Source organism: Triturus cristatus, chromosome 4_1 (assembly GCF_964204655.1).
Source record: "Triturus cristatus chromosome 4_1, aTriCri1.1, whole genome shotgun sequence".
Lineage (NCBI taxonomy): Eukaryota > Metazoa > Chordata > Amphibia > Caudata > Salamandridae > Triturus > Triturus cristatus.
This window is the reverse complement of record NC_140585.1, coordinates 866,048,363-866,074,136: the sequence shown is the minus strand read 5'-3', so window position 1 is coordinate 866,074,136 and position 25,774 is coordinate 866,048,363. Positions and strand designations below refer to the sequence as shown.

General features: G+C 45.5%; 1 protein-coding gene across 1 annotated transcript in view; it reads left to right on the top strand.

Moving 5' to 3' along the window:
- PODXL (podocalyxin like) overlaps nucleotides 1-25,774 on the top strand; it is a 194,421-nt gene that overhangs the window by 154,860 nt on the left and 13,787 nt on the right. The window contains exons 7-8 of the mRNA XM_085653586.1: nucleotides 5,459-5,520; nucleotides 13,845-14,018. Of these exons, the coding sequence (XP_085509712.1) occupies nucleotides 5,459-5,520; nucleotides 13,845-14,018 (236 nt within the window). The remainder of the gene's footprint in view (nucleotides 1-5,458; nucleotides 5,521-13,844; nucleotides 14,019-25,774) is intronic.

The window sequence follows — 25,774 nt, the reverse complement described above, 5'->3', positions numbered from 1 at the left end:
CATGCTGTACAAAGACCGCCATCTAGTGTTTTAAGTACGAAAGTACTACTTATGTTACTTATCATGTACGAGAGAGAGAGAGAGAGGCTTAAAAACCCTGTTGCTTGGAATTACCTCACTATACGTATTTTTATTTGCCCCAAATCAATAGCAACACTTTTGGTTTAAACAAAATAAAATTAAAATGGAATGTTGTTTGGGGATGAAACCAACTTTATACCCTATACTCCGCGCCATGGAGGAAGACTGCTTTACTAACTATACATAGTAAGTAAACATACGACACAGAGTTGGGCGCGTACGAAAGTCACTCGCCTTAGTCGCCTATAACAATGATTTTGCATCTTATCTCTATTAAAGATTAACATGTGCCCCACGCATTCTTACCGTGGGATTGCAGGTTACAAAAAGATACCATAGCGCACATACACATATATCGGCCACAGCTGAAGGAATGTTTAACCACCAGGTTTGTATAATCGCGCCATACTGGTTATGTTTTTAATAACACTCATGTTTGAGAGCAAAAAAAGGTTTAGAAAAAACAAGCTTTACTTTCGGACGCCAACCACAACATGGCGGCATATTCCAGATTGTGAATGAATAGGGTCAAGCAGAAAAGCCACTCTTGCAATAAGCAAATTCTACATTTGTAATGTGTCACAAAGACCATCTGGACATTAACTATGCCTTTACTGAAGTTTATTGACAGATAGGAACAGCATTAGACAGCGGATTGATCACATTCCATAAATTCCGGAATAGCAGATGTGGGACAGGCTTATGCAGCCCACAGGTTTACTCCCGTGGGATATGGTATTGGTTAAGGATACTGACAGGTCGTTCCAGCCTCAGCCCCAAATACACCAAATAACACACATTCTTCAACTATCAGATCTTGGCTTCATGCTCACATATACCTCAAACTGGACCACCCAGGATTGGGAAGCATATTTCCCAGGACATTAAATCACAGCACGCCCCTATTATCAGGTATCAAACATTGCACCAGGAAGAGGAGTTGGAGGGGATATCGTGTTTTTAAACCACATAGAATACCAGCTGGTAAAAACATCAAAAATGAATGTGCCAGTTGTCAGTGTGTTTGTGAGGCTGTTTGTGTGCAAGTGTTTGTGTAAATATTTGTGTATGTTTTTGTGTGCACTTGTTCATGTTGGCAAACGTTTTCGACCTTCTTCTTGGAAGCATGTGTTTTATTACATCCATAGGCTAAGTGTAATGCATATCTAGAACTGACAATTATGTTGATCTTTAATGACTAGTAGCAGGAGAATACATTATCCAATTTCTATAAACTGTTTAGACTCTGGAGTACAGCGTGTGATATGTAGCAAAAACGTTTTAGCAGGTTCCACCATTATGAAAGTTTTTAGGATTGTAGAATTTGCAGATGTGCAAGTAGAATTTGTGTCTAGAAATGGATAGCATGTAGAGATAGATGTCTCGGCATGACAAAGTGGATAGAGTTCAGTTGCTGTTAATATTTACATGCAGTGGCGTAGGAAGGGGGTGCGGTGGGTGCGGGCCACCCCGGGTGTCATCACTGAGGGGGGTGACAAAATGGCAAAAATATGTGTTTTAAACCCATATTTTTGCCATTTTGTCAAGCCGGGGGTGACAAGAAATTTTGCGCACCGGGAACCACCTGACCTTGCTACGCCACTGTTTACATGCAGGGTACATTAGCAAAGGAGGGCACGTGTTAATTGTGATAAAATCAGCAATTGTACAGTATTTGAGTAGAAGTTTCACAAATATACTTTGGAACAATTGTTAAGCAATGGGTGTCATTTTCAGCAGTGCAAACATCAAGCATCTAACAGGCTCAGATCATCATGAGGTGGGGAGCCACGGAAGGTGCTTGTGAGAAATCCCTCAGGTCCGAGCACGGGGTGGAAGATGTCACGCAGAAATGAGTCTGTGTGCATTAGGTGGGCCAATGTTGCAGCCTGGTTGCTTGATTTGGACATGAAGTTAGCCGATGGCTTTGGTAAGACTGGGAGCTCACAGCTGGTCCCAGAGCTCCTTTCCTATACTGTAGGGTCAAGTTGTAGCCACAGGAGAGTGGCTGGAAAAGAGGGAGCAGCAGGGGATTCATGCACTTCATGGAGTCTAATGACATGGTAAAGGTACCTCTGTCGGTACATTGGAAGGGTAGTAGCTTTGGATGAAAATAGGCCTGGGCAAAATTTTAATTACGCTGGAGTCATTGGAGTTATTTTGGCAATTATGTATTACTCTTGTGATGCAAAAGTATGCGATTATGCCAGCTTAAGTAATTAAGAGCAATTTGGGTAAACTCCTACTGCAGGAGCACAGGAACAATGATCTAAGAGATCGATGGCTGATGGCTGCTACTGCTCCTATCCTATACCATTTAGCGTTATTTTCTTTGCACAAAATGCATCCTCTGGCCCATTTTGGACTCAAGGGTGCATTTTGCACTAAGAAAATAGCGCTAACTTCTGTGATGCTTCTTACATAGTTACACATAACTGCGAGTAATTTTGCTATAACTGCGAGTAATTACGCTAGTGAGAATTACGTCAGTTATGCCCAACCCTAGCTGATTGTGTAGGTGTGTGACTCCTGAGTTCTGATGCAGTGAATGGAGAAGACAACATGGAATTTGAAACATTGTTTCAAGAACGCCTCTTCAGGTTAGAGATGATGGAGCTGTTGCTTCCAATGGCCAATAACGCACGGTTCAAGGCAGTAAAGTGAACTCAGAGTGATAGGCCGGGGGCACATAGTTGAATCAGGTCGTCCCTTGCTCATAGGCTCATTCCAAGAATGTATGTATAGAACTCCCAGTATGCAGCAATCAATGCTTTGGATTTAATTCTGTGTTGTTCCATATCTTCAGAGACACTGAATTCAAAATACCCCGCACAGTGTGCATAGCAGCCAATGTGGGGCTGGATTTTATGGCTGTGTGGGTGGTGTGAGATGATTAGCAATGGGTTATATCGAAGAATTAACATATTAAGATTTATTCATTTCCCTGATGGTGAAGGGGGTTTAGATGTTTGGATAATATATGCTGTAAGACACTTACCCATTGTCGAGCATAATAATCCTGTTACATTTTTAAGAGGTGTTACTGTTGTTAAGTTGTTTCTTGAGCACAAGAAAAGCTGACTGTTATCTGGGACGCAATGTCCAAACTGTAATGCAGGCCTGCTGTGTGTCCTTGGCCCATGACACCAATTCTTGACATTGGATAACTGCCTGTTTTTGTGTAAATGTTCTGACTACATTGCACAGGTTGTGCTGGTTATGTGCATATGTTGAGTGCTTTGCACTGCTTATGTGATGGTTGAGTTTTATGTAATGTGCATGGTGTTATTTGTTCTGCTAAGGGGTATTTGTGGCACAATGTAATGGAACTGTCGAGCATCATGGTAAATATCAGGCGCCTGGGGGGGTGTTTTTAGTTGGGTAGGCATGGTTTGAGTTCTGGTGCATTGTAATGTAGAGAGAGAGCTTTCATATCCTTGCTTATAGCCATGAGTCAAAGGGGGAGATTTACAAAACATTCATGCAGCACTGCCCCCACGAGGTCGAGCTGCGTTGCCCGACAGGGAGGGAGCAGGAGAGCGCCATATCTTCAGAGATTTGGCTCTCTCCTCCCCTTTCCCTTGCGCCGGCGCTTATTACAGTTGCCGTGTGCCACGCACACACCTTAGCGCCATAGCACTAGGGTGTGTGCATTAGTCTAGCATAGGTTTTGTACAGGAAAGGTACCCTTCCTGTACATAATACGATGCACAGTCCAAATGCAAAGTTTTTCCCACTTTGTATGCATGCTGCACAGTGCAGCACACATGCAAAGTCGGAAAAGGAAGAAGAAATGAAAGCCTTTCTCCTTCCTTACGCCTACTTGAAAAGGGTGCAGTTTTCGCATGCTAAACCCAATCTACTTTATTTAGAAAATGGGGTTTAGCGTGAGAAACCTTGGGTGGTTGCATGGGAACGCCCATGCTTCACCCTTGGTACGCCCCATGGCGCAAAGTATAGTGCTGCTTCGCATTACTTTTCCGTTAATTCAAGCACTAAACAAGTTTGACGCTGGAAAGTAAACTGGGAAAAAAAGTTTTTGCGCCAATTTGCATAACGTTTGTGACATAAACATGGCACAAAATCTTAGTAAATCTCCCCCATGATGTGACAGGTCTTAAGGTTTAATAAAACATTTTTTTTCATGAATGTATAACAAAAGCCTTCTCTATCCGTTGCAAGTGAAACAGTTGCAGGCACTAATCCCACATATAACATACACTACCTACATTGATGAATTTAGCATTATGTTTCCAACATTTCAGTGGTTTTCATACTTCTGTAGTTCAACTTTCGAATCCTACAGATACACGCTGACTGGTAAATCTCGTTATATGCACATAATATTTATTGGGTTAGTTCAAGGCACACCCAAACCTCAGTGCCTTCCACCATCCTTCAGCCACCTCTTGTGCACTATCTCCAGGGAAATTTCATGCTGAATCCATCTAAGGGCCACCAAACATTCACCAAGGTAGTCTGTTACAAGATCCATTATCAAAACTCATTCCAACATGCATGTTACACAACTCTCAATCATTTAAATTCAGAGCATCCAGGGAAAAAGATCAGCTATACTATTTTTTTCACCTGCCCTCCGTTTTTTCTTTCAGAGTGCGTCACAACCTTAGATTCCCGGCAGGTGCTCTATAAATTATTTCAACTCTATAAACAGATAACAAGGATCTGCTAGACAGGACAAGGTTTACCTGTTCCTATATAGGAAGAAGCTACCCCCAGTCTCCATCAGCTTACAGGCTGGCTGATTATTGGTGGAGTGTGAGGTTCGAGTGAGGGCCTTTTACCTGTAACCTTAGGACAGGAGTCTGAAAACTCTTGTCATGTAAAGCCCACTCTGTCTAGGATCCTTTGCTTCGTCCTGCATGTTTGTCATGAGATGTGACATATAGCATGGCACCACACATGTTGTGTTACTGTGCAGTGTGTGGATGGTGTTCTCCCCAACATGGTGATTGCAGCACAAGATCTGTCCTCCAATACATTCTCCAAGAACTACTTCATGTCATGGCAGTCAAGGGCTCAAGAATCATTTGCAAACAATCAATGTAGGGGCCATCCAGTGCTTGACGTCACAGGAGGGTTTAAAACCCAATCAGACATCATCATACAAAGGAACATTCTGAAATGTCTCTTGTCAATGATTATTACAGACGCAGGACTGGACCAAGAAAAACGTTTTTTCTTTACATGGGACGGCCCCTTTAAGAAATGGAAAGATGTTGTTATCCTTTGAACGCCATTGTGGTGTTTAAGTACATTACAAATGTATTTCAGAAATATAGAGTTTGTAAATAACAAAGCAACAGTGACAACCATTACATTAATGCGTATTCCTATTTGTCTCTTCGATCATTAGCGAATGCTGCGGCTGAAGACGTAGATACAATTCTGAAGGGTAAAATGGAGGAGCTGAAGAAGGTAATTGCATGCTTCAATACTATTTTCAATCTGTTCCCCAGTTTAATGTAATACATTTCCCTCATAAGCTAATGTCAGGATTTTGGCAGCTTTATGTAACAGAACATTTTGATTGGTTTGGATTGCTCCTTCCCTCCGCTCCCTCGTACTTTTGCTAATACCAATGTGCAACACGTGGCTTAATCGTCGAGGGTTGATAGGCGTGTGGCGCCACCATAACCCCAATATCAAGGTGTACTCCCACTACTCAGGTGCTCATACCGTCCACGTCCGCATCAACAAGTTTACCTGCACCCACCTTGAGAGATGCCCTCCTCATTTCCTTGTCCAAACCAGGTAGGGACATGCTTGATCCAACAGACCCCTTGTGTTATTAAACACAGACTATAAGATCTTAGCTAAAATCTTAGCTGCCCAACTGGCCCCCCTAGTACCGCAGCTCGTTCATTCAGACCAAAATGGTTTTGTGTCAGCCATGAGTACCTCATTGAAACTTAAGCATTGTTTTCCGTATATTAGCACATGCACTGATACGTTATCCTCACTCAGTTGCTTAGTTTTGGATCTACATAAAGCCGTTGTCTCCCTTGAGTAGTCCTTTTTGTTTGACATACTTTAACGATATCCTTTAGGGCCTCACTTTCTTCACCTGGTCAAGTTATTGTACACTGATCCCACAGCTAGAGTCAAAAGTAGTTGCCTTGTTTTGGACCCCATTGCAATACAGCAGGGGACCTGCCAGGGCTGCCACTGTCTCATCTGTTGTTTTCTCTGGTGTGTGAACCACTGCCACTGTCTCATCTGTTGTTTTCTCTGGTGCGTGAACCATTGGCACATCATCTGCGTAATCAGGACCAGCACTGGACAATCCCACTACTCACGCTTTGCCTTCCCATGAACAGCGGTGGACTCAATGTTCCCAACTTCGAACAATATTTTCTGGCCACTCAACTCCAGTGGGTGTCGCATTGGTTTGCAGGTGCCAACATGGCAGATACCATGATGTTTCTGCCTTCTTGGGACTTGGGGAGAGTCTTTGCCCTGTCCTACCCTCTCACCAGGGCTCCAACAACAGACACCCCCCTCCTCCTAACTGCTCATCAATGTTATTGTAGGGCCCTGTTTCTTAGCCTTTCGACAAGACCTTATGCCTCAGCCCTGCCCTACTTAGAATGCTCCATGGGTCCGTATCCACTTTCCACAGTAAATGAATACAGTGACACGCAGCAGACTTACACACCTTAGATGACCTTTATCAGGATGGGACTTTCCCCTTACAGGACTTACTGGCTGGCTCCGAACTCCCGCCAGGTCAATTCCTTCTACATGCTTCCTTTCGTGGGATACTGAACCAGTCGAGGGGAGAGATATGGCAGGAACCCCCACAACATCTTCGCATCCAATATCTACATGTCTTTGGCAAGAGGGGACACCAGACTCAGTGGTTAGCTGACGCCATGTGCATGCACACCACAGTATCACTCAACACACTTCGAAGACACGGGGACACAGATCTTAGTCGCGTGTGCACCAACAGTGATTGGCGACTATCCACTGTTGGTGTCCCGAAACACCCATTTTAAATTAACTCAACTATACATGCTGCACCATGCCTACCTTACCCCCCAAGTAATCCATTATTCTAACCACAAAGATGCTGCATGCCCCTGTTGTTCGACATGTAAAGTGGAACGAGTGCATATGCTTTGGTCTTGCCCGTCACTCACGGACTATTGGAACAATGTCATCTCACACTTGACACGCTGCACGGGATCTGTTCTAACATACATTAGGCAGGTGTGCATCCTGGGACTCTACCACTGTGTTAAAAAAATACAGGGAGGCAGCACGGTTTGCAGACCTTGCCTTCCTATTAGTAAAGAGACTGAAGTGGAAGGCAACGAACTCTCTGGCATCCTCCGGGTGGGTCCTTCCCATGCTGGCATGGGTGGCCGAGATCGCGCTGTTACACAGAGAGGAGGTGAGGGGACTCCATAAATATTCAATCACAGACACGTGGGATATCCTTTTAGACAAACTCCGCAAGGCCCCATTTATACGAACTTTGTATTATTGTTTAATACTTTGCCTGTTGCTACTTCTGTGGCTTAGCTAGAGGTCTATGCATGGATGACTGTCCTGTCTTTTAGTACTGCCGCATATTGTTGTTCTATATGTACCTGCTCTTTTGGACATGTCATTCCCCTGCACATTTTTCCATAACTTGACTTGTGTTCTGTCCTGGAATTGTGATGGTATACAAATAAAAAAAAACCATTATATTTTGCTAATAAGTGTTACTTTTATACTCTGTCTTTATCTGTTCCCCAGCTGGGATGATGGAAGCTTTATGTAACACAGCCTTGACAATAAGTGTTGCCTTCATACTATCTCTCTATCCTTTTCCCAGTTTAATGTAAGGCGTTTTACTCATAAGCTACTGTTGGGGTGTTGGAAGCTTTACATAACACAACATTTTGATAATAAATATTGGCTTCATACTCCCTTTGTATCTGTTCCCCAGTTTACTGTAAGGCGTTTTACTCATAAGCTACTGTCGGGGTGTTGCAAGCTTTAGATAACACAACATTTTGATATAGTTTTCCTTATGCTCGCTCTCTATCTCCAGGTTTAATAAATAGATAACTATTGCTAATAAATAGCAGACACTTGGGTAAATCTTAGTCATTCTTTTGCATATTGTTGGAAAACGAAGCAGCATCTGTGAGGCCTGCACAAATAACATGACTACATTTGTCCTTTACTGGGAACCAAACACCCAATTGTAGCGCCTGACTCTCAGAGGGTAGCATTGCAGAGCAGTCTGAGGCTTACTCAAGGGAGGTGGTGTGGGCTAGTAATCGCCATTTGCAGGTGCGCCAAAAATAACACTCAATAATTGATTGTCCAGTCTGTACTTTGCTTTATAAAAGTAAGAGTACAATTATTAAACACACACACTACTCAATACTATGCACCAATTTACAAATATACATAAGCTGTTGGAATTACTTTGTGACATTGCATAACATCTCCACCCCTCCCGCAGGGGCGGTGGGGTCTAGTACCACCATTCCCATGTATGCACATCAACTTGCCCCCAATGCAGATAGTTAAACATAACCTGGAGCGAGGGCCCTGCGCACTGGCACCATCCCAGTGGCAACCCACCCCATTACCTCAACAAGCATTAAAAAGGGGTAAACCTGCCTTGGTGACACATGACCCTGACTGAGCATCTCCTGCTGACCATAAAGTATGCACCTCTATATCTTAAGGGCTAGCAGTCTGGGGTCTTCACCTAATCGCAGCAGCAAGAATCCATGTTTACGCACACTTTAGAATGACAGTACTCATCACCTTGGTTGATCATTTGAATGCATTGCAATTACAGCCCCTAAAGGCATCACAGATGAAATCACAGGATTGCGCATATACAGCCAGACACTGGGCTTATGACATCTCCTTACACATGTGACTTACAGTCCCTTCAAAAGAAGTACTCCTGGCAACTACACTTCTCCTTCTCACTTTAAAAGGAATCACAGGTAAAAACATGGGATTACGTAAATACAGCCAGACCCCCTAGCAGGAAGGTCCAGCAACATAACTCCATTTAGCTTAACATCACCTTACACATATACTTCACTTTACACATGACTTTCAGTCCACCTAAAAAGAAATAACCTCTAGTAAATGCATTTCGGTGCAATTACACCACTTCACCTCCAGGGGATGCACTTCTTCACACATCTCCAACTCAGCCCTTCACTTCATGATGCACTTCTCCACACACCCTCAGCTGTAGAACAAAAGTTACAGCCTAGAATGTGTTTAAATGCTAGCTGAGCCCTTGAGGGGTAGTTCCTTTAGGTCCCCATGACACTGAGGGTGGGACTTTTCTTCGTGCTGGGGGGGAAGACTGCGCTTCTCCAGCAGCTCCCCCAGCACCTTTTCACAAGTGAGGGTGACCCCCCTCCTCTGGGGGCCACAAAGCACCAAAACGGCAGATTTCTTCGTGCTGGGGGGGGGGGGGAAAGACTGCGCTTCTCCAGCAGCTCCCCCCAGCACCTTTTCACAAGTGAGGGTGACCCCCTCCTCTGGGGGCCACAAAGCACCAAAACGGCAGATTTCCAAATGCCTGGCGAGGCATTATGGGGCGCTTCATGCTCCTCTTTACCAGCCCCAGCCACTGGGAACACTCTCCTCCGCCCTCGGGGTCTCTGAGAGGGTAGATTCAGCAGGGAGCTGTCTTCACTGGCTCCCTGCGCCAGCCTTTCGCCTGGCTCTCCTCCTTGGCCTCTCTTCTCCCTGCGCAGAGGCCACTGCTTCTGCGCACCGGTCCTGGGCTCTTCTGGTGCTGTTAGGGTCCTGGGGGCAGTCAGGGGGTCTCTTTTCTGAGAGGGTGGATTCAGCAGGGAGCTGTCTTCACTGGCTCCCTGCACCAGCCTTTCGCCTGGCTCTCCTCCTTGGCCTCTCTTCTCCCTGCGCAGAGGCCACTGCTCCTGCGCACCGGTCCTGGGCTCTTCTTCTGGTGCTGTTAGGGTCCTGGGGGCAGTCAGGGGGTCTCTCCTTCCAACAGTCTATTGCGTCAGGCTCCATCACCTTCAGCCTCAGCAGACCACACCCCAGAGAGAGCTTCTCTTCCTGTGCAAGCACTTTTTAAAAGTTGAGTACGGGGCTGGCAGGAAGTCCCTGTTGGTCCTATCAAACAGCGACACATCACTTTCCTGCCCCTCCTCCCTCCTTCTTGTCCAGCCTCTGGGTTTGTTCAAAATGGCGTCGTCCAGGGTCTCGGGCCACATGTCTCTGAAGCCCCATCCCCCCACGCTGCCTTCCCTCCTTGGTGCAGCCTGGTGCCTGGCACCTAGTGATGGATGAGCCTGTAGCCCCACCCATCATCTCTTCATGGAGAGGAGGCCCTCGCTTGTGGAAGAAAGGTTATCAATCCATCCAGCTGAGGTCAGCCCTCAGCCTGGGTCTGCTCATGACTGGCTCAGAGAAATATGACAGTTCTGGATGACCCAAAAGCAGTACAAATATGACTTTGGACTCTGCAGAATACTTATTTTCACATTAGTTACATTGGACTTATGTGCGTGTCTAGAATCTGTAGGCCTAATGGAAGATAATCTAGCCATGGGCCCCACATCCCCATAGGCATGCTTCTTTCCAGTGTATAAAGCCTATTCCATGTCACCACCCAAGACTGCATAAGTCCTGCCACACCATTCACTTTGTAACTGCTCCTGGAAGGCGCACGCTAGGATTCTCCCTTGCCCAGCCCGTACATGTGTGCACACGCATGTATTTATAAATAAGAGGAACAACTGGCTATTTTGGACAGGTCCAGCACACAAGGCCCAATAATAAGTACAAGTACAGAGACGTATGCTGTTCCTAGGGGGTGAGAAGAGAAAGAGGGCTACAGTAATATGTTAATCAGTGAAATCAGGAGGGATTTCCTCCTTCAGGAAAAATACCCTCACACATCCAGCCAGCTAGATGTCATGCTTCATCATCAGGTCTGCTCCAAATCGGGGCGGCGCTGCAATCCCCGATCGGCGCCCTTAACGGGGCCTTTTGAAGGAGATCTTTATTCCTTGTATGCCGGTTGGTGTAGTGTGGGTGAGGGCCCTAAGTGTAGTGTGTACTCGTGAAGTTTAAAATAAGTAGTAGGGATCCAAAATAACAAAAGTTTAATAAAGCAGGTCCCACTCTTGACTAAAACAAAAAAGTGCGCGTCCCTGAAGAAAAGTTGTCAGGTTTGCGCTGCAATGGTCAACATGTTTCTTGCACCGGTTAGATCCACCGCAATTCATCAGGACCAAAATTAAAGTTCACACACTTACTGGTAGTGATAGCAGCTACTATAGCACTTACCACTTTTACAGCACCCTAATAAGTGGTTACTTTGTTGATAAAAACCCAATGCACCCCGTATTGGTGCATTAGAGGCTCCAGCGAATCAGGGCTGGACTATAACACTGAATAGTGCAGTGTTGTGTTTCCTCGACACGAGACACGTAGAATCCTACCCCTCGTCCAAGCCGATTCGGGATGTACACATGTGTCTGCATGTAACCAGCCCGGTGTCCCTTACTCCAGCTGCTGCGCAGTGCCTGGTCAAGCCAGGGGAACACCAGTAAAATCCCCATGCATTGTCTTACATTCTGAGTGCACTGTGGGTGAGTCCCAACTTATGAGGCTCCCCCACAGTAAAAGCTCAACAATTAGGTGCTCAAAAAGCGAAAAATCCGGGCGGCCCATAGTGTTAGAACCACCTTCTAACACATATATTTGCCTAAATTTAAATGCCTGCAATAGGTCACGTTCTACTCATCATAAAGAAAAGTTGGTGTATTCCCATAACTAATTCCCCCTAATCTAGAGCTGTCTAAACACTATCATTCCTGCTGGTGGAGGTAAGGGTCATGGACCATTTGCAGTGACCTTGCAGTGACAGACTCCTTAAGGGTGGTCACTGGGTCAACACAGGGAAAGCCATGTGCATCAAGACACAGCTGTGTAACAGCATGAGATTATGGGTCCAGCCAGGGATTCCCCTCAATCGGCGTTGGGTTAACCTTAAAAAGCGCGCTTCTATCCCAATATCTTCCTTACTATAAAATGCCTTTCCAATTAAATGCTATGTGTAGTACATGCAAAAATATGTGTGATTTCGAAGCCAAACGTGTTCCTTGACATAACACAAAGATGCCACTGAATATTTTGTCACCATGCTCCAGGAGTTTCTCACCTTCCTGGAGCCTGTATGATCGCTCCCTTCCATTCAGAAACCAGAACAAGCAAAACCATCCAGCTATAGTCACAAGCTAATGCAGGGAATTTGAATATGCAAAGTCTAACTCAGTGGTCTTTAAGCTGATTCAGTATAAAATGGGTTTCAGTGCAATAATGGCAGAGCTGAAATCGAATCCTAATACAAGCCTAAATGTATTCATTGGTGTATCTGGACCCAGACCCTTCAAACCCCATTTCCAGTGACATGAGAAACTGAGCATAATTACAGCCCCAAAAGTCCACTCCAAAACGTGCGGTGGAATCTACGTTTATATGACATGGCAGAAATGCTACATCAGGCAATAGGGACAAAAACCTCGTTTTAAATCTACTGACTGCATTTTCAGCATACTAGAGCCCTGAAGTGGCCTTAGCTATCTTTTAGGCGAGGTCCAGTTTGATGCTAGTCAAAGCCCCAAATAATAAAGGCTTTTCTAGATGGCACTTGTTGTCCACTGGCATTCACGTCGTCTTCATTTAATTGATGGTCATTTTCTTGCTCCTACAATAAACTTTATCACACAGTAAAGAACTAAGCAGTGTGGTATAGGAAAATGGTAACTAAAATATCATCTGACAGAAATATCACATCCTACATATAACTTATAAAAATATAATCCCTTTAGAGAGATTAATAAATCCCTACAGCCAAAGTTACAATATTTTGTACCGATATTTAGGGCACAATACTTCTGAGGGATGATATTGTCAGGGCGGCGCCTCCGCAATGGCGGAGGAACATTGCTCCACTGGCTTACAAGCCAGCAGCTGAAAAATAAAACAATATGTTACTATTGTTTTATTTTTCAGTTGCTAGCTGTGCCAGTGTGAGTAGGGGGGCGGGGCTTGGGTCACGGGAGCTTTTAAATGCGCATATCTGTTTGGCTCGCCACCTCAGGCCGGCCAAACAGACATGCTCACTTAGGTTTCTCATGGAGAAACATGCCAGACTCCCTGTGCCTGAGCGGAACATCTTAGCAGTCCGCTCAGGCCAATCCAGGTCCTGCTCTCATAGTATGAGAGCAGCGTCTGGATTGGTTGGGGAGTGTGTTGTAGGGAATGTTGGGAGCGGTAGGCAAGAAGGAGCACCGAAGTGCGAGTCAGCTGCAGGATCAGATATGTGTTTTTTTTTTTATTCAAATCGCCTTCCCTCCCGCCCTGTCGCCCCCTCCCACTGGATATTGGCAGCATCCGTGACTGGATATTGCGCTCACAATCTGACATTGGACCAGGCGTAGAGATCTCAGCCGAAGCAACTTAAACCTAATTTTCTGCAAATAATAAATTCCCCTTAAATGGGCGCTTGTGCTCCTTCAAAGAAAGACACTGGAACTCACAAAGGGATTTCTTAACTCACTGATTTCACATTAAAACTGGTTTAATTAGAGAAGGCCGAGAGTCTCACAATTATCTCCACTTTCGGCATTCAGTTTCCCCAGTGTAAAAATGTATTCTCGGTGTTCTTCAGACAAATATTGTTCAATGTGTGCATGATTTAATCTGTACCTTCCTATTCTCAGCTTGGGTTCCTTATTGACAAGAACTCTGGAGGAGAAAAGATGCCAATTGAGGAATACGTAGACAGGATCAGCATCCCGTTGATCATCACAATCGTGTGCCTGGCCGCCGTCTTGCTACTCGTTGCAGCCATCTACAGCTGCTGCCACCAACGACAGAGGCACAAAAAAGACCAAGTAAGAATTTCATTGAAAATTCAAAGCTTTCTTTAGAATTCTGCAAAGATTCCTTGCTTACTTGTCTGCTCTGTCCTAATTTTTATACGATTTACCATTCAAGTTCCACTTTTTCTATGTTCCGGTGCGCCAAGATGCCATGTTGGGTCTACAGCTTTAGGATGTGGATTGTCACCAAAAGCGACTCTAATTGGGCGCCTCCAAATGGTTGATAGGACATGACCAGGCCTGACCTTCCTGTGCCCTACTTGCTGTGCAGCAGGGACCCCCATCTCTGATTGTTTCATATAACTCCCAAGGCTAACTCATGAGCACAGCTGGATGCTCAACTGTTAGAAAATAGATAATTAGTTCTATCTGATACCATCATTTATAAACAGCAATACTGAACGCTAGCATAATCACAGTTCATAATTAGAGATACTGGGCGGAGAGTCCAATCAGGATCTGCGCTATGAAATATTGTGCGATCATTTGCATGTGTTGGAAATTCCAGGAGTCATATGACAGGGTAGGGTCTATGTACACATCAGCTGAGAGAATTCTAATCCACAACGAGATACATACAGGGGCTCAAAAGTCACAGCCAATAGAGGTGGAGGCCAGATGCAGCTCTAGCCGTACCAGCAATTTTTGTTGCCATTCTATAGCGTAGTCCAAGAGTAGATAGAGAGCGACGTTCAAGGCTTGATCTTCATGCATGACAATGGAAAGAGGCTTGTTGGCCCATGTAGGTGATGAATGCTATCTTTGATATCTAAAAAGATAGTAGGTAAAGCGTTGATGCAGGATGGGGACAGTGTTGATCTCCAGAAGAACATGAGGCAATAGGGCCCCACCGAACACCTCAATAAATAAAACATTAAGGAATAGGACTCCAAAAAGAAGGACTCCAGAGGGCCTGAAGTAAATTAGGAAATCATGAAGGTTTATTAAAAATGTATTAAGGCATTACAGATGGCAATGAAATCAGTTAGTCTAATAGGCATAGTTTCATAGGAAATTAGGCATCAAGTGCAGCATGAGGTCTAATATACAATCAGCCTTAAAGAAAATCTCAAATAATTATCCTAGAATGCACGATGAACCAGCAAGGTTAGCCTCTAAAAATCAGGGCAAGCAAAGTGGGGCTCACCTCCTAAAACAGCAGCTTTTATAATAAATTCAGAGTATTAAAAAAACACACGATCAGCATGAAATAAGCGACACCTACCTAGCACCAAAGATACACAATAATTGTACATTATCTAACGCCATTCTCTAAATAAACAAAATATCGAACACACTTTAGACTTTGGTACTACGGATGAGACAGTATAAAGTTTGCTACATGAAAATGCAATGGCAAACTGTTCAATTGATGATTTTCTAATCCACAGCCTTAGGAAACAGAATTTCCTTTACTTTAGTAGCCCAAAGGAAAGTTGAGGTCACTGCGTACGTTATTGTGCTAAAGAGAGTAGAAACAGTTCAATTGTGCACATTTTGAATGCATGTGGAAAGAGAGAAAGAAAATACAGAGTCTCTGGCAGGAGTTCCAAGATGGACTTCGAGGCCTGGTTTTAGCCTAGTGTGGCCAACTTAAGGAAGCACGTCACTACTTAAAATACAACGTAGTCTAAACGTACAAATATTAATTTAACTCTCTTGCAAGCACTCTCTCCAGCGTCTAGCATCTCTTTGAGACAAAAACTGCTCTTCATCACACAAGCATTGTAATGTATTGATAGAACAGTGTTCTGGGATATCACCAGCTTTTGTATCTGTTGCAAGCCAGTGAACTGGCCCCCTCTTCTGAACTGCTCCACTTGTACTTTTGAACATGAAAAAGATTGGTTTCCAGTGTAATGGCTAACATCTATCTTGCATGGGTGCTACAATAGGTCTGGCCCCTAATGCCTGAAAGCTGTCTCTTGCCCACGTAAAGCAAAAATCTGCCCCGTGTCTCAGACCATTCGTCCATAGCTGACCTGATACAATCATAAAGAGTAATAATAACACCAGCTATCAGCTACAACTCATGTTCAAAATATGGAACTATTGCGAAATGCCGACACAGGGGTAGCCCTGCCGCACCTGCTGGATGAGCGCTCACCTTGACCCGACACCTGCACTTCACAATACATCATGTGGCTTAGGCAGTGCATGGTGCTGATTAGACAAAATTCTGGATACTATGATATTTTATCTGTCACTGTAAGAAAACAATGAGCCTGAGTCTAAGTTACCCACTGCACTGTGAACTCGCGATTGCACACCTATCGAGAGCTTTCATACGTTTTTAATTATGAAAGCAAGAAAAACTTAATCAAGTGTAATATCTTTGTGTTCGAGGCATGTGGGCTGCTGAATTCATATCTGTGCATAGATCGCCGCCTAGTGTTGGGTCCGGATGTTTGCACGTTGTTGTCCTGGAAGAGTCTTCGAAGTATCCTGGGATAGGTGACTCCTCCCCTGGACTACAGTGCGCATGGGCATCCTCTCCACCCTCAGATTGTTTTTTTCCGCCATTGGGTTCGGATGTGCTATCTTGACTCAAGTTAGGAAAATCTTTTTTCAGGCCAAAAGGCCTTTAGTTCGCGTCGGTACTGTTCTCGATCGGTATCGATAGTATCTTTGTTAGTTTACTAACTTCCAGAACAAACTTTCGCATCTTACCCGACCGTCGATTCGACATCAACGATGGAATCGAGGACACCATTCAAGAGGTGTCCGGTATGCAATGTGAAATATCCCCACGTAGACGTCCATCCGGTGTGCAACAAATGCCTTTCACCGGATCACGACGAATCTACATGCATGGCCTGTGCCAGATTTCGATCCAAGAAGACTCTACGGAATCGACGAGCGGCGAGACTCAAGGCGCAGCAAGCGGCACAGGCCCCGGTCGACATCTTCAACGCCGAGACCGAAGATGTCGAAGAAGTGGAGAACCTACCCTCCAGTCCCGTTTCCGAACATGACTCCGGATCGGAAGACGTCGACGAAACACTCTTTCGCAGAGATGAAGACGACACCGAGGTAGGAGACTACAATGAGGCCTTAGGGGCCGAAGAGAGTAGCTCCGGTGACGAGCAAGGCCTACCCGTTCAGACTGAAGAAAGCCCAGTGCAACAGTCTATGGCTCCGGTCGAGGGATCGCCTTCGGGCCTTACCCAAGACCTATCCCGCAGTTCTTCGGCCCCGCCCTCGGGCCCGGCCTCGGACATTCAGCGGCAGCCATTAATGCCCAAAACGGCTGGTTTCCCTTCTTTAAAACCGAAACCGAAAGCTGTATTGGTTCAATTGAAACCGAAACCGAAAGTGGTGCTGGTCGGATCGAGGCCCTCCACACCTTCGACGCCAGCAAAACACATCGGCACCGAGCGCACCAAACGAGACTTCGGTGCCGAACTCGAAGCGGCCGACGTCGGAGTCGACATAAGGAAGAAGGCCTTCGGTACCACCAAACCTGCTCGGCTCCCGGCACCGACGCAATCGACTCTGACCCCAAAGGTCAAACAGCCGGCTGCGTCTCACACCGCTTCCACGGCGACACCAAAGCCACACTCATCGAAGAAGTCGACGGCCATTCCCGCCCCTCGACTCGATGACCCACCGGCGCCGAAAAAATCCACGACCGCCTCAACAGAACCGGTCGGTGCAAAAGACTCTAGGGCGCTCCAGACGCGACCCATTGCTGCGCAAAGCACCAAAAAGAAAATGGTCCTCCAGGACACGTCGGGCTCCGGACAAATTAAAGCTCCAGCAGCCTCTTCGACACCAGCCAACATTACTTTTGGCCTGCCACCATCCACGGCCCCGAAAATGTTCCAAATCAGGACACGGGTGACCCATACCACGATCACGCCTGCCGAACACTCTGCGGAGACGTCTCCATCGCATCTAATCGACGCCGACACCGGCAGGATGATTATCCACAAACGGAAAATAACTTCGGAGCCGGCTTTGGACTCCTTCAGGATTCCACTTAAAAGAAAGCTGCCTGTGGCTTCAGAACCAGTTCTTTACGAACCTTTCCACTCGCCCTACCAGGATCCACAATCCTTCTCTCCCACACACTCCGACACGGATGCGTTGGTGGACTACATGGGTGACCAAGTCCCCTACCCCGGAGACATGGACCCTGACGGCCAACAGGACCCTGATCAAACTTGGGATGACCCTGTGGACCCAGGTGCACCTATGGATGCACAAGACCCGCAACTCTATGGAGCAAAAACATCTCCCACAGAGGACACGGCAGCGTTCAACGCTCTAATTGAACGTGCTGCGGCCAATCATGGGGTGCAACTTCACTCGGACACCGTCGAGGACGACTTTCTTATGGATACTTTTGCATCCTCAGAAAGGAATATAAAAACTCTACCCATGTTGAAGGGTGTCCTCAAACCAGCAAAGGACATCTTCAAGGAACCCACCAGGGCAAGAGTGATAAACCCCAGGATCGACAAAAAATACAGATCAGCGCCTGGGGACCCTACTTACATCAGAGGCCAATTACCTCTGGATTCCATTGTTGTTGCGAATGCTCGCAAGAGGGCACACTCACAAACAACAGGTGACGCTCCTCCCCCGGACAAAGAGTCCAAGGTGTTAGAGACCTCTGGCAAACGGGTTGCCGCCCAGGCAGCCAACATATGGCGCATTGCCAATACTCAAGCACTCCTCGCTCGCTACGATAGAGCGCACTACGACACATTAGAGCAACTAATCCAACATCTCCCTGACCAATTCAGAGAAGGTGCAGAGATCCTCATCAGGGAGGGACAGCTCCTCACAAACGCATCCATCAAGTGCGCGCTGGATGCCGCAGACACAGCTGCCAGGGCCATAAACACTAGCGTCATGCTGCGACGACATGCCTGGTTACGAATCTCCGGATTCAAACCTGAGGTGCAAAACAACATACTCAACCAGCCTGTCAACCCCGACTATTTATTCGGCCCGGAGGTTGACACCACCCTAGAGAAAATAAAGAAGGACACGGACACTGCAAAGTCCATGGGGGCTCTCCAGACTCAGTCCTTTCGGAGCGGCTCCTTTCGTCGCCCCGGAAATAGAGGAGCAGGTAGAGGACAGGGGTCACAGCAAACATACAACAAGGGCAATACACAAACCACCTACGATAAAAACACCCGGGGTGGATATCGTGGCTCCAGTACAAAGGGCAGAGGACGCGGCTACGGCAACACCAGGTCCTCCCCCAAGAACAAGCAGTGACGCCCTCTCCCTTCCTCCCGACCACATAACACCTGTCGGGGGAAGGCTACAAAGGTTCCTGTCCACGTGGAACTCCATCACCACGGACAGGTGGGTCAAAGATATTGTCAAATACGGTTACTGTCTAGAACTAACCTCCACTCCACCCACAATACCTCCAAAAAACCGTCCTATGTCCTCAGAGCACTTAACGCTCTTACAGCAGGAGGTGCAAAGTATGCTTCTAAAAGGCGCAATAGAGGTTGTACCCGTCCACGAGCAAGGTACGGGGGTGTACTCCCTGTACTTTTTAATACCGAAGAAGGACGGGTCACTCAGACCTATATTAGACCTGAGACCCCTAAACAGATACATTCTTTCCGAGCATTTTCACATGCTCACTCTCCAGCAAGTCCTCCCGCTGCTCAAGCAGGGAGACTTTCTAGCCACACTGGACCTCAAGGATGCGTGTTTCCACATACCCATTCACCCATCACACAAAAAATACCTCAGGTTCACTGTTCAAGGGCAGCACTACCAATTCAAAGTCCTTCCCTTCGGCGTGACAACGGCACCAAGGGTGTTTACAAAGTGCCTAGCTACTGTGGCGGCACATCTATAGAGGCAGCACATACACGTCTACCCTTACCTGGACGACTGGCTCGTTCAAGCGAAGTCAGCCCAGCAATGTGCCAGCCACATGTCCCGCACCATTCACCTCCTTCACAGTCTGGGGTTCTCACTAAATTACCCAAAATCCCATCTACAGCCCGCACACGTACAACAGTACCTAGGTGCGACTATAGACACTCTGGCGGCCACAGCTCAGCCAAATTTGGTGAGAATCAACAGCATGCAAATGCTGATTTCAAAGTTCAAACCACAACACTCCCTTCCCGCGCGAGTGTTCATGCAGTTGATAGGCATGATGGCCTCCTGCATCTTCATAGTCCCCCACGCGAGACTACATATGCGTCCGCTTCAGGAGTGCTTAGCACGTCAGTGGAATCAGGCTCAAGGACAGTTGAAGGACCTAGTGTTGGTGAGCGGTCGGGCATACAACTCTCTGCATTGGTGGAATCCACAAAACCTTTGCAAGGGCCGACCGTTCCAAGAGCCTGTCCCACAGATAATACTGACGGCGGACGCGTCTCTCCAGGGATGGGGAGCTCATGTACTCCATTACACAGTGCAGGGACTATGGACACAACAACAAAAGAACATGCACATCAACCTTCTAGAGCTGATGGCAATCTTCCTCGCTATGAAAGCTTTCAAAGTACACTTGTGCAACAAAGTCGTGTTGATCCGGACGGACAACATGACTGCCATGTACTACATACAGAAGCAGGGAGGAACACACTCTCCACAGTTGTCTCATCTGGCTCAGAGCATGTGGAAGTGGGCCATTCAAAGGAACATGTTCCTCATGGCAGAACACCTCCCCGGCAAGGACAACCAGATGGCGGATCTGCTCAGCAGACACAGCCACCAGATGCACGAGTGGGAGTTACACCCATCAGTACTCCAACCGTACTTCCAGCAGTGGGGTCATCCAGAGATAGACCTATTCGCGACAAGCGAAAACGCAAAATGCCAAAGCTTTGCCGCCAGGTTCCCACATCCGCAGTCGCAGGGCAATGCGATATGGATGAACTGGTCCGGCAGATTTGCGTACGCTTTTCCCCCAGCACCACTGATACCGCTGGTGGCACGCAAACTGCGTCAACACTCACTGACGCTCGTCCTGGTTGCTCCAACGTGGGCACGCCAGCCGTGGTACACCACCTTTCTCAAACTTTCCGTGGTGCCGCATCAAAGGCTGCGGATCAAACCCAAGCATTTAACGCAGAACCATGGAGAGATTCAGCACCCAGATCCGCAACAGCTGAACCTGGCAATCTGGCTCCTGAAGTCCTAGAGTTTGGCTACCTCAACCTGCCACCTGACTGTATGGACATCATTAAGGAGGCCAGGCGACCCACTACCAGAGCTTGCTATGCAGCCAAATGGAAGAGGTTTGTCATTTATTGCAATAATAATGACATTAACCCGCTAGATGCATCCATCCAAAACATTATTTGTTACCTATTACACCTATACCGATGCAATCTGGCGTACACCTCTATACGTGTCCATTTGACCGCAATATCAGCCTATCTGCAGACCAGGCAGCACCTCTCTCTATTCAGAGTGCCTGCCATCAAAGCATTCTTGGAAGGACTCAAACGAGTCATTCCACCAAGCCACCCACCGGCTCCGATGTGGAACCTCAACTTGGTCCTCACACGCCTGATGGGTCCACCCTTTGAACCTCTACACTCATGCGAGATTCAATTCCTTACCTGGAAAGTAGCTTTCCTAGTAGCGATCACTTCTTTGAGAAGAGTTAGTGAACTCCAGGCACTAACCGTTCAAGAGCCATTTATACAGGTTCACGCCAACAGGGTCGTACTACGTACCAACCCCAAATTCATGCCAAAGGTGGTATCGCAGTTCCACATGAATCAAACCATTGAACTGCCCGTTTTCTTCCAAAACCCACAAACTGTCGCAGAAAGGGCACTCCATACACTAGATGTCAAAAGGGCCCTCATGTATTATATCGACAGGACCAAACCCTTTAGGAAAACACAACAACTTTTCGTTGCCTTTGCCCCACACCACAAAGGTAACGCTATCTCCAAAGCAGGAATAGCCAGATGGATCGTTAAATGTATTCAAATTTGCTATCAAAAGGCTAAACGTACTTTAACGATTCCCCCACGAGCCCACTCAACACGTAAGTTAGGGGCCTCAATGGCTTTCCTAGGAAACATTCCTTTGCATGACATATGTAGAGCAGCCACCTGGTCCACTACACATACATTTACCAAACACTATTGTGTAGATGTGCAATCAAAACAGCAGGCAGCTGTAGGACAGGCTGTTCTCAAAACTCTTTTTCAGACCGCTGCAGCTGGCACTGGTAGCCGCCGCTAATAAGAGGGCACTGCTATATATTCTATGCACAGATATGAATTCAGCAGCCCACATGCCTCGAACTGAATATGCTACTTACCAGTATGCATCTGTTCTTGGCATGTAGGGCTGCTGACATTCATATCGCCCTCCCTCCTCCCCGGCGCCTGTGGCAGCTGCAGCTCTCAGAATTACTGTAAGCATGGTCATCACTTTCTATATCTACTCCATCACTGCCACAATGGCGAAAAACAATCTGAGGGTGGAGAGGATGCCCATGCGCACTGTAGTCCAGGGGAGGAGTCACCTATCCCAGGATACTTCGAAGACTCTTCCAGGACAACAACGTGCAAACATCCGGACCCAACACTAGGCGGCGATCTATGCACAGATATGAATGTCAGCAGCCCTACATGCCAAGAACAGATGCATACTGGTAAGTAGCATATTCATATTAGTGGCAGTAGTGGTATTGCAATCAATATATGCTTATCCTATCCGATGCAACTGTTAATTAGTTGAATGCTGTGAGTATGTTGCACATCATATGTATTTTTATGCAGATAAAGAATAATTTAAACTTGAATTATTTTGAGCAGCAAGGATAGTACTTTAGTTATTTTGTACAGCATAACATACTGTAGCTTTGGTGTTCAGTTTCTGACCTTGGGGTGACTGATTTTACCTTGTCAAGAATATTATGGTATGCTATGTTATGCTATATAATGTTATAATGAGTGCAGCTACTCCGAGGAGTGTCCCGGCGCGAAACCAAGAGGAGTCACCAAACTAACACTAGGCGAAAAGGTAGGTTTTTAGATGTTTCTTGAAGGCCAGAGGTTCTTGATGAATCAAAACTTGTGACCTTAAGATCTCTATGGATGTCATCATAGAGTATTTAAACCACCGAGTCATCTTGCAGGCTGTTAGCATTAGGAGCAGTAGCTGAAGCATGATTATGACCAGCATGTATACAAAAATATACAGCTCTTTCTATGTTTGTCTGACATCTCGATGGATTCTGTTACAGCTTTGATTTGAAAGCTTAGGAGGTCCCCAAAGAATCAAATGTTCATAGCATGTGTTGCTGTAGATACACATGCTATGCGTACTCCTGTCATCTAGTGTTGGGTTTGAACGTTTTTCAAGATGTTTTTCTTCAAAGAAGTCTTTCGATTCACAAGGTATACAACGACTCCTCCCTTAGCTGGTAAATGCGCACTGGCCCGTCTCGGTGTTAGATTGTTTTTCGCTACAGTGTTTTTTGACGTGCATGGCCAGAGATTCAAATTTGATCCATTTTCATGCTTTTGTTTGGGCCCAGCCAGGTATTCCTTGCCCCTGATATTTGGAAAAAACCTTCATTGCTTTTCCTACAACCGTTACTTTCCGGAGACAGATCCACATCAACTCCCTGCAACACAAGGTCTCAGGCCTCCCCGGAGCCCTGTACCCATTGTCTTCAATTATGTTTGACAACCTTTTGAATGGAGAATGTACTTGGGGTGAAAGAATGGACACACTTTTAAAACTGCCCACAGTATCATGCTAAGTTCCCCTGGACCGACCACCACCAGGTGTGAAACCGTTGCCTGTCAACTGAGCAAAATATCCCACAAGACCTGTATTTCTTCTATTGTGGCTCAAAGTGCGTTGTGGTGTAATCAAAAACAAATTCTAACAATTTATAACTGAAACATTTGCATCATTTTTATTTACTTTTTATTCTTCATTAATAAATGCATATTTCGATACGGTTACAACACATATTCAGAATATTTTTTATAATACTCAAAACTTTAGGGTCTTTACTTTTTTTCCTTCATGTATCAAAAACATTTGCTCAACTCGAAGCCATATTTGTGTATTTTACATGAAAAAATTGTAGTGCACATGTTACAACAGTGTTACATACATGAAATTGTCTCCTCATCCATCAATCCACTCACTCATTCCCAAGACACATCCTCCATAATACACTACTCATCACATCATACCAATCCCAGCCACACCCCACATACACCAAGGATTACAACAGGAAAAGGTCTTCTATTTCAATTGTTTTTGTGGTGCAGGCTTCCTAAAAGCAGTCGACGCTCGTTTCGGTGGGTGAAAATAATTCTGGATCCACCTTCTTCAGGGCCACACTTTAATATTTAGGCTGAATGGCCATTGGGGGGTTGTCTGAAATAATATGTGGGTCATCAATGATCAGAACCACAAATGTTTCTATTACATATTTATATGATTATTTAATTTTATTGTCAGAACCCATTGCATTGGGACCCAAACCATGGTGAAAAGTGATGAAAGTTACATGAGCAGTGCGATACATGATCTAATCTGCAAAATCCCTCACAGCACCTTTCATCTTGGACCCAGCATTCACTAGGAGCAAAGAATGAACCAGTGAATCGTGTAATGCCATGAATAAAGGTAAAAATCAAGAGAAGGAAAGGAGAGAAAAAAGAAAGCCAAACATGCGCAAACAATACCGTTCTCTCTTATCCACCACCCTCTAATCATAATTTATGAGCTACACTCACGCCAATCTCAGCTGTCTGGTAGTATAAAATGAATTTTGATTTTTTCTTTTCAAATAATCATACTACTGCTGTCATCCCAAAGGCAATATTAGCACTATCACAGTGGCTATAAACAGAGGGCTCCTGGTGTGCAAAGAGAAATTAGGCATCAAATAAGGCCTCCAAATACCTGAAGTGCCTAATGACTTGATAACTGAGGATCGGATATATATGTGCCCAGGAAATGTTTTAGCAGGACACCCGTGGGAGGGACAGGAAGATTCCCAGTCACTGAAAATAAATGCAGACGAGACCTCTAAGTACCCACCAGCTCAAATTAACCACTGCTAATACAACAATATAATTTGTCATCTTGTACATTATTATACAATGCATCCTATTGTCCAATTTTGATCCTGAGTCAAAAATTTAGAGTTTCTTCTTTTCACAAACAAATGGTTGACGCAAACAGTAGCCCAGACTCTCTACAAAGCATAGTCTCATTTATCTTCTAGAATATGAGATGTTTATAGACAAAGCAAGACCACTGTCGCAGTGTCTCTTAAAGTATACATCCACTGAGATTTTTTTGTTTTTTTAAATGTACATTGTGAGCATACATGATCTGAGCATTTTTATCAAGTCACATGAATAGGGAATACATGGAAGTGGAAAATTTGCTCTGTGAATTTGAGTCAAAGTATATGTCAGTATTTTATTTGCCCCAAACACCATACAATACTTGCAACATTAGTTGTCTACCCACAGCATCTATTTTCCCACTATTAGTACAGGTTCTCATGCATTTCATTACAAACCTCCTCACGTGAAGGAAAAGGTTGGCACTCGAAGTTTCCTAATTAAATAATTTACTGACTGAATGTTTGAGCTACAGCTTTTCTCAAACCAATGAAATGTGCCAATAGACTGTGAAAATAAATCTTATCAACATAGGCATTGTGTAAAAAAAAGGCTAAAATCACAATTAAAAACATTTCTCATTCGTCCAACCATGTATAAGTAATTCTATACATGTCACACCATGACTTCTTAATAAAAACATGTCAA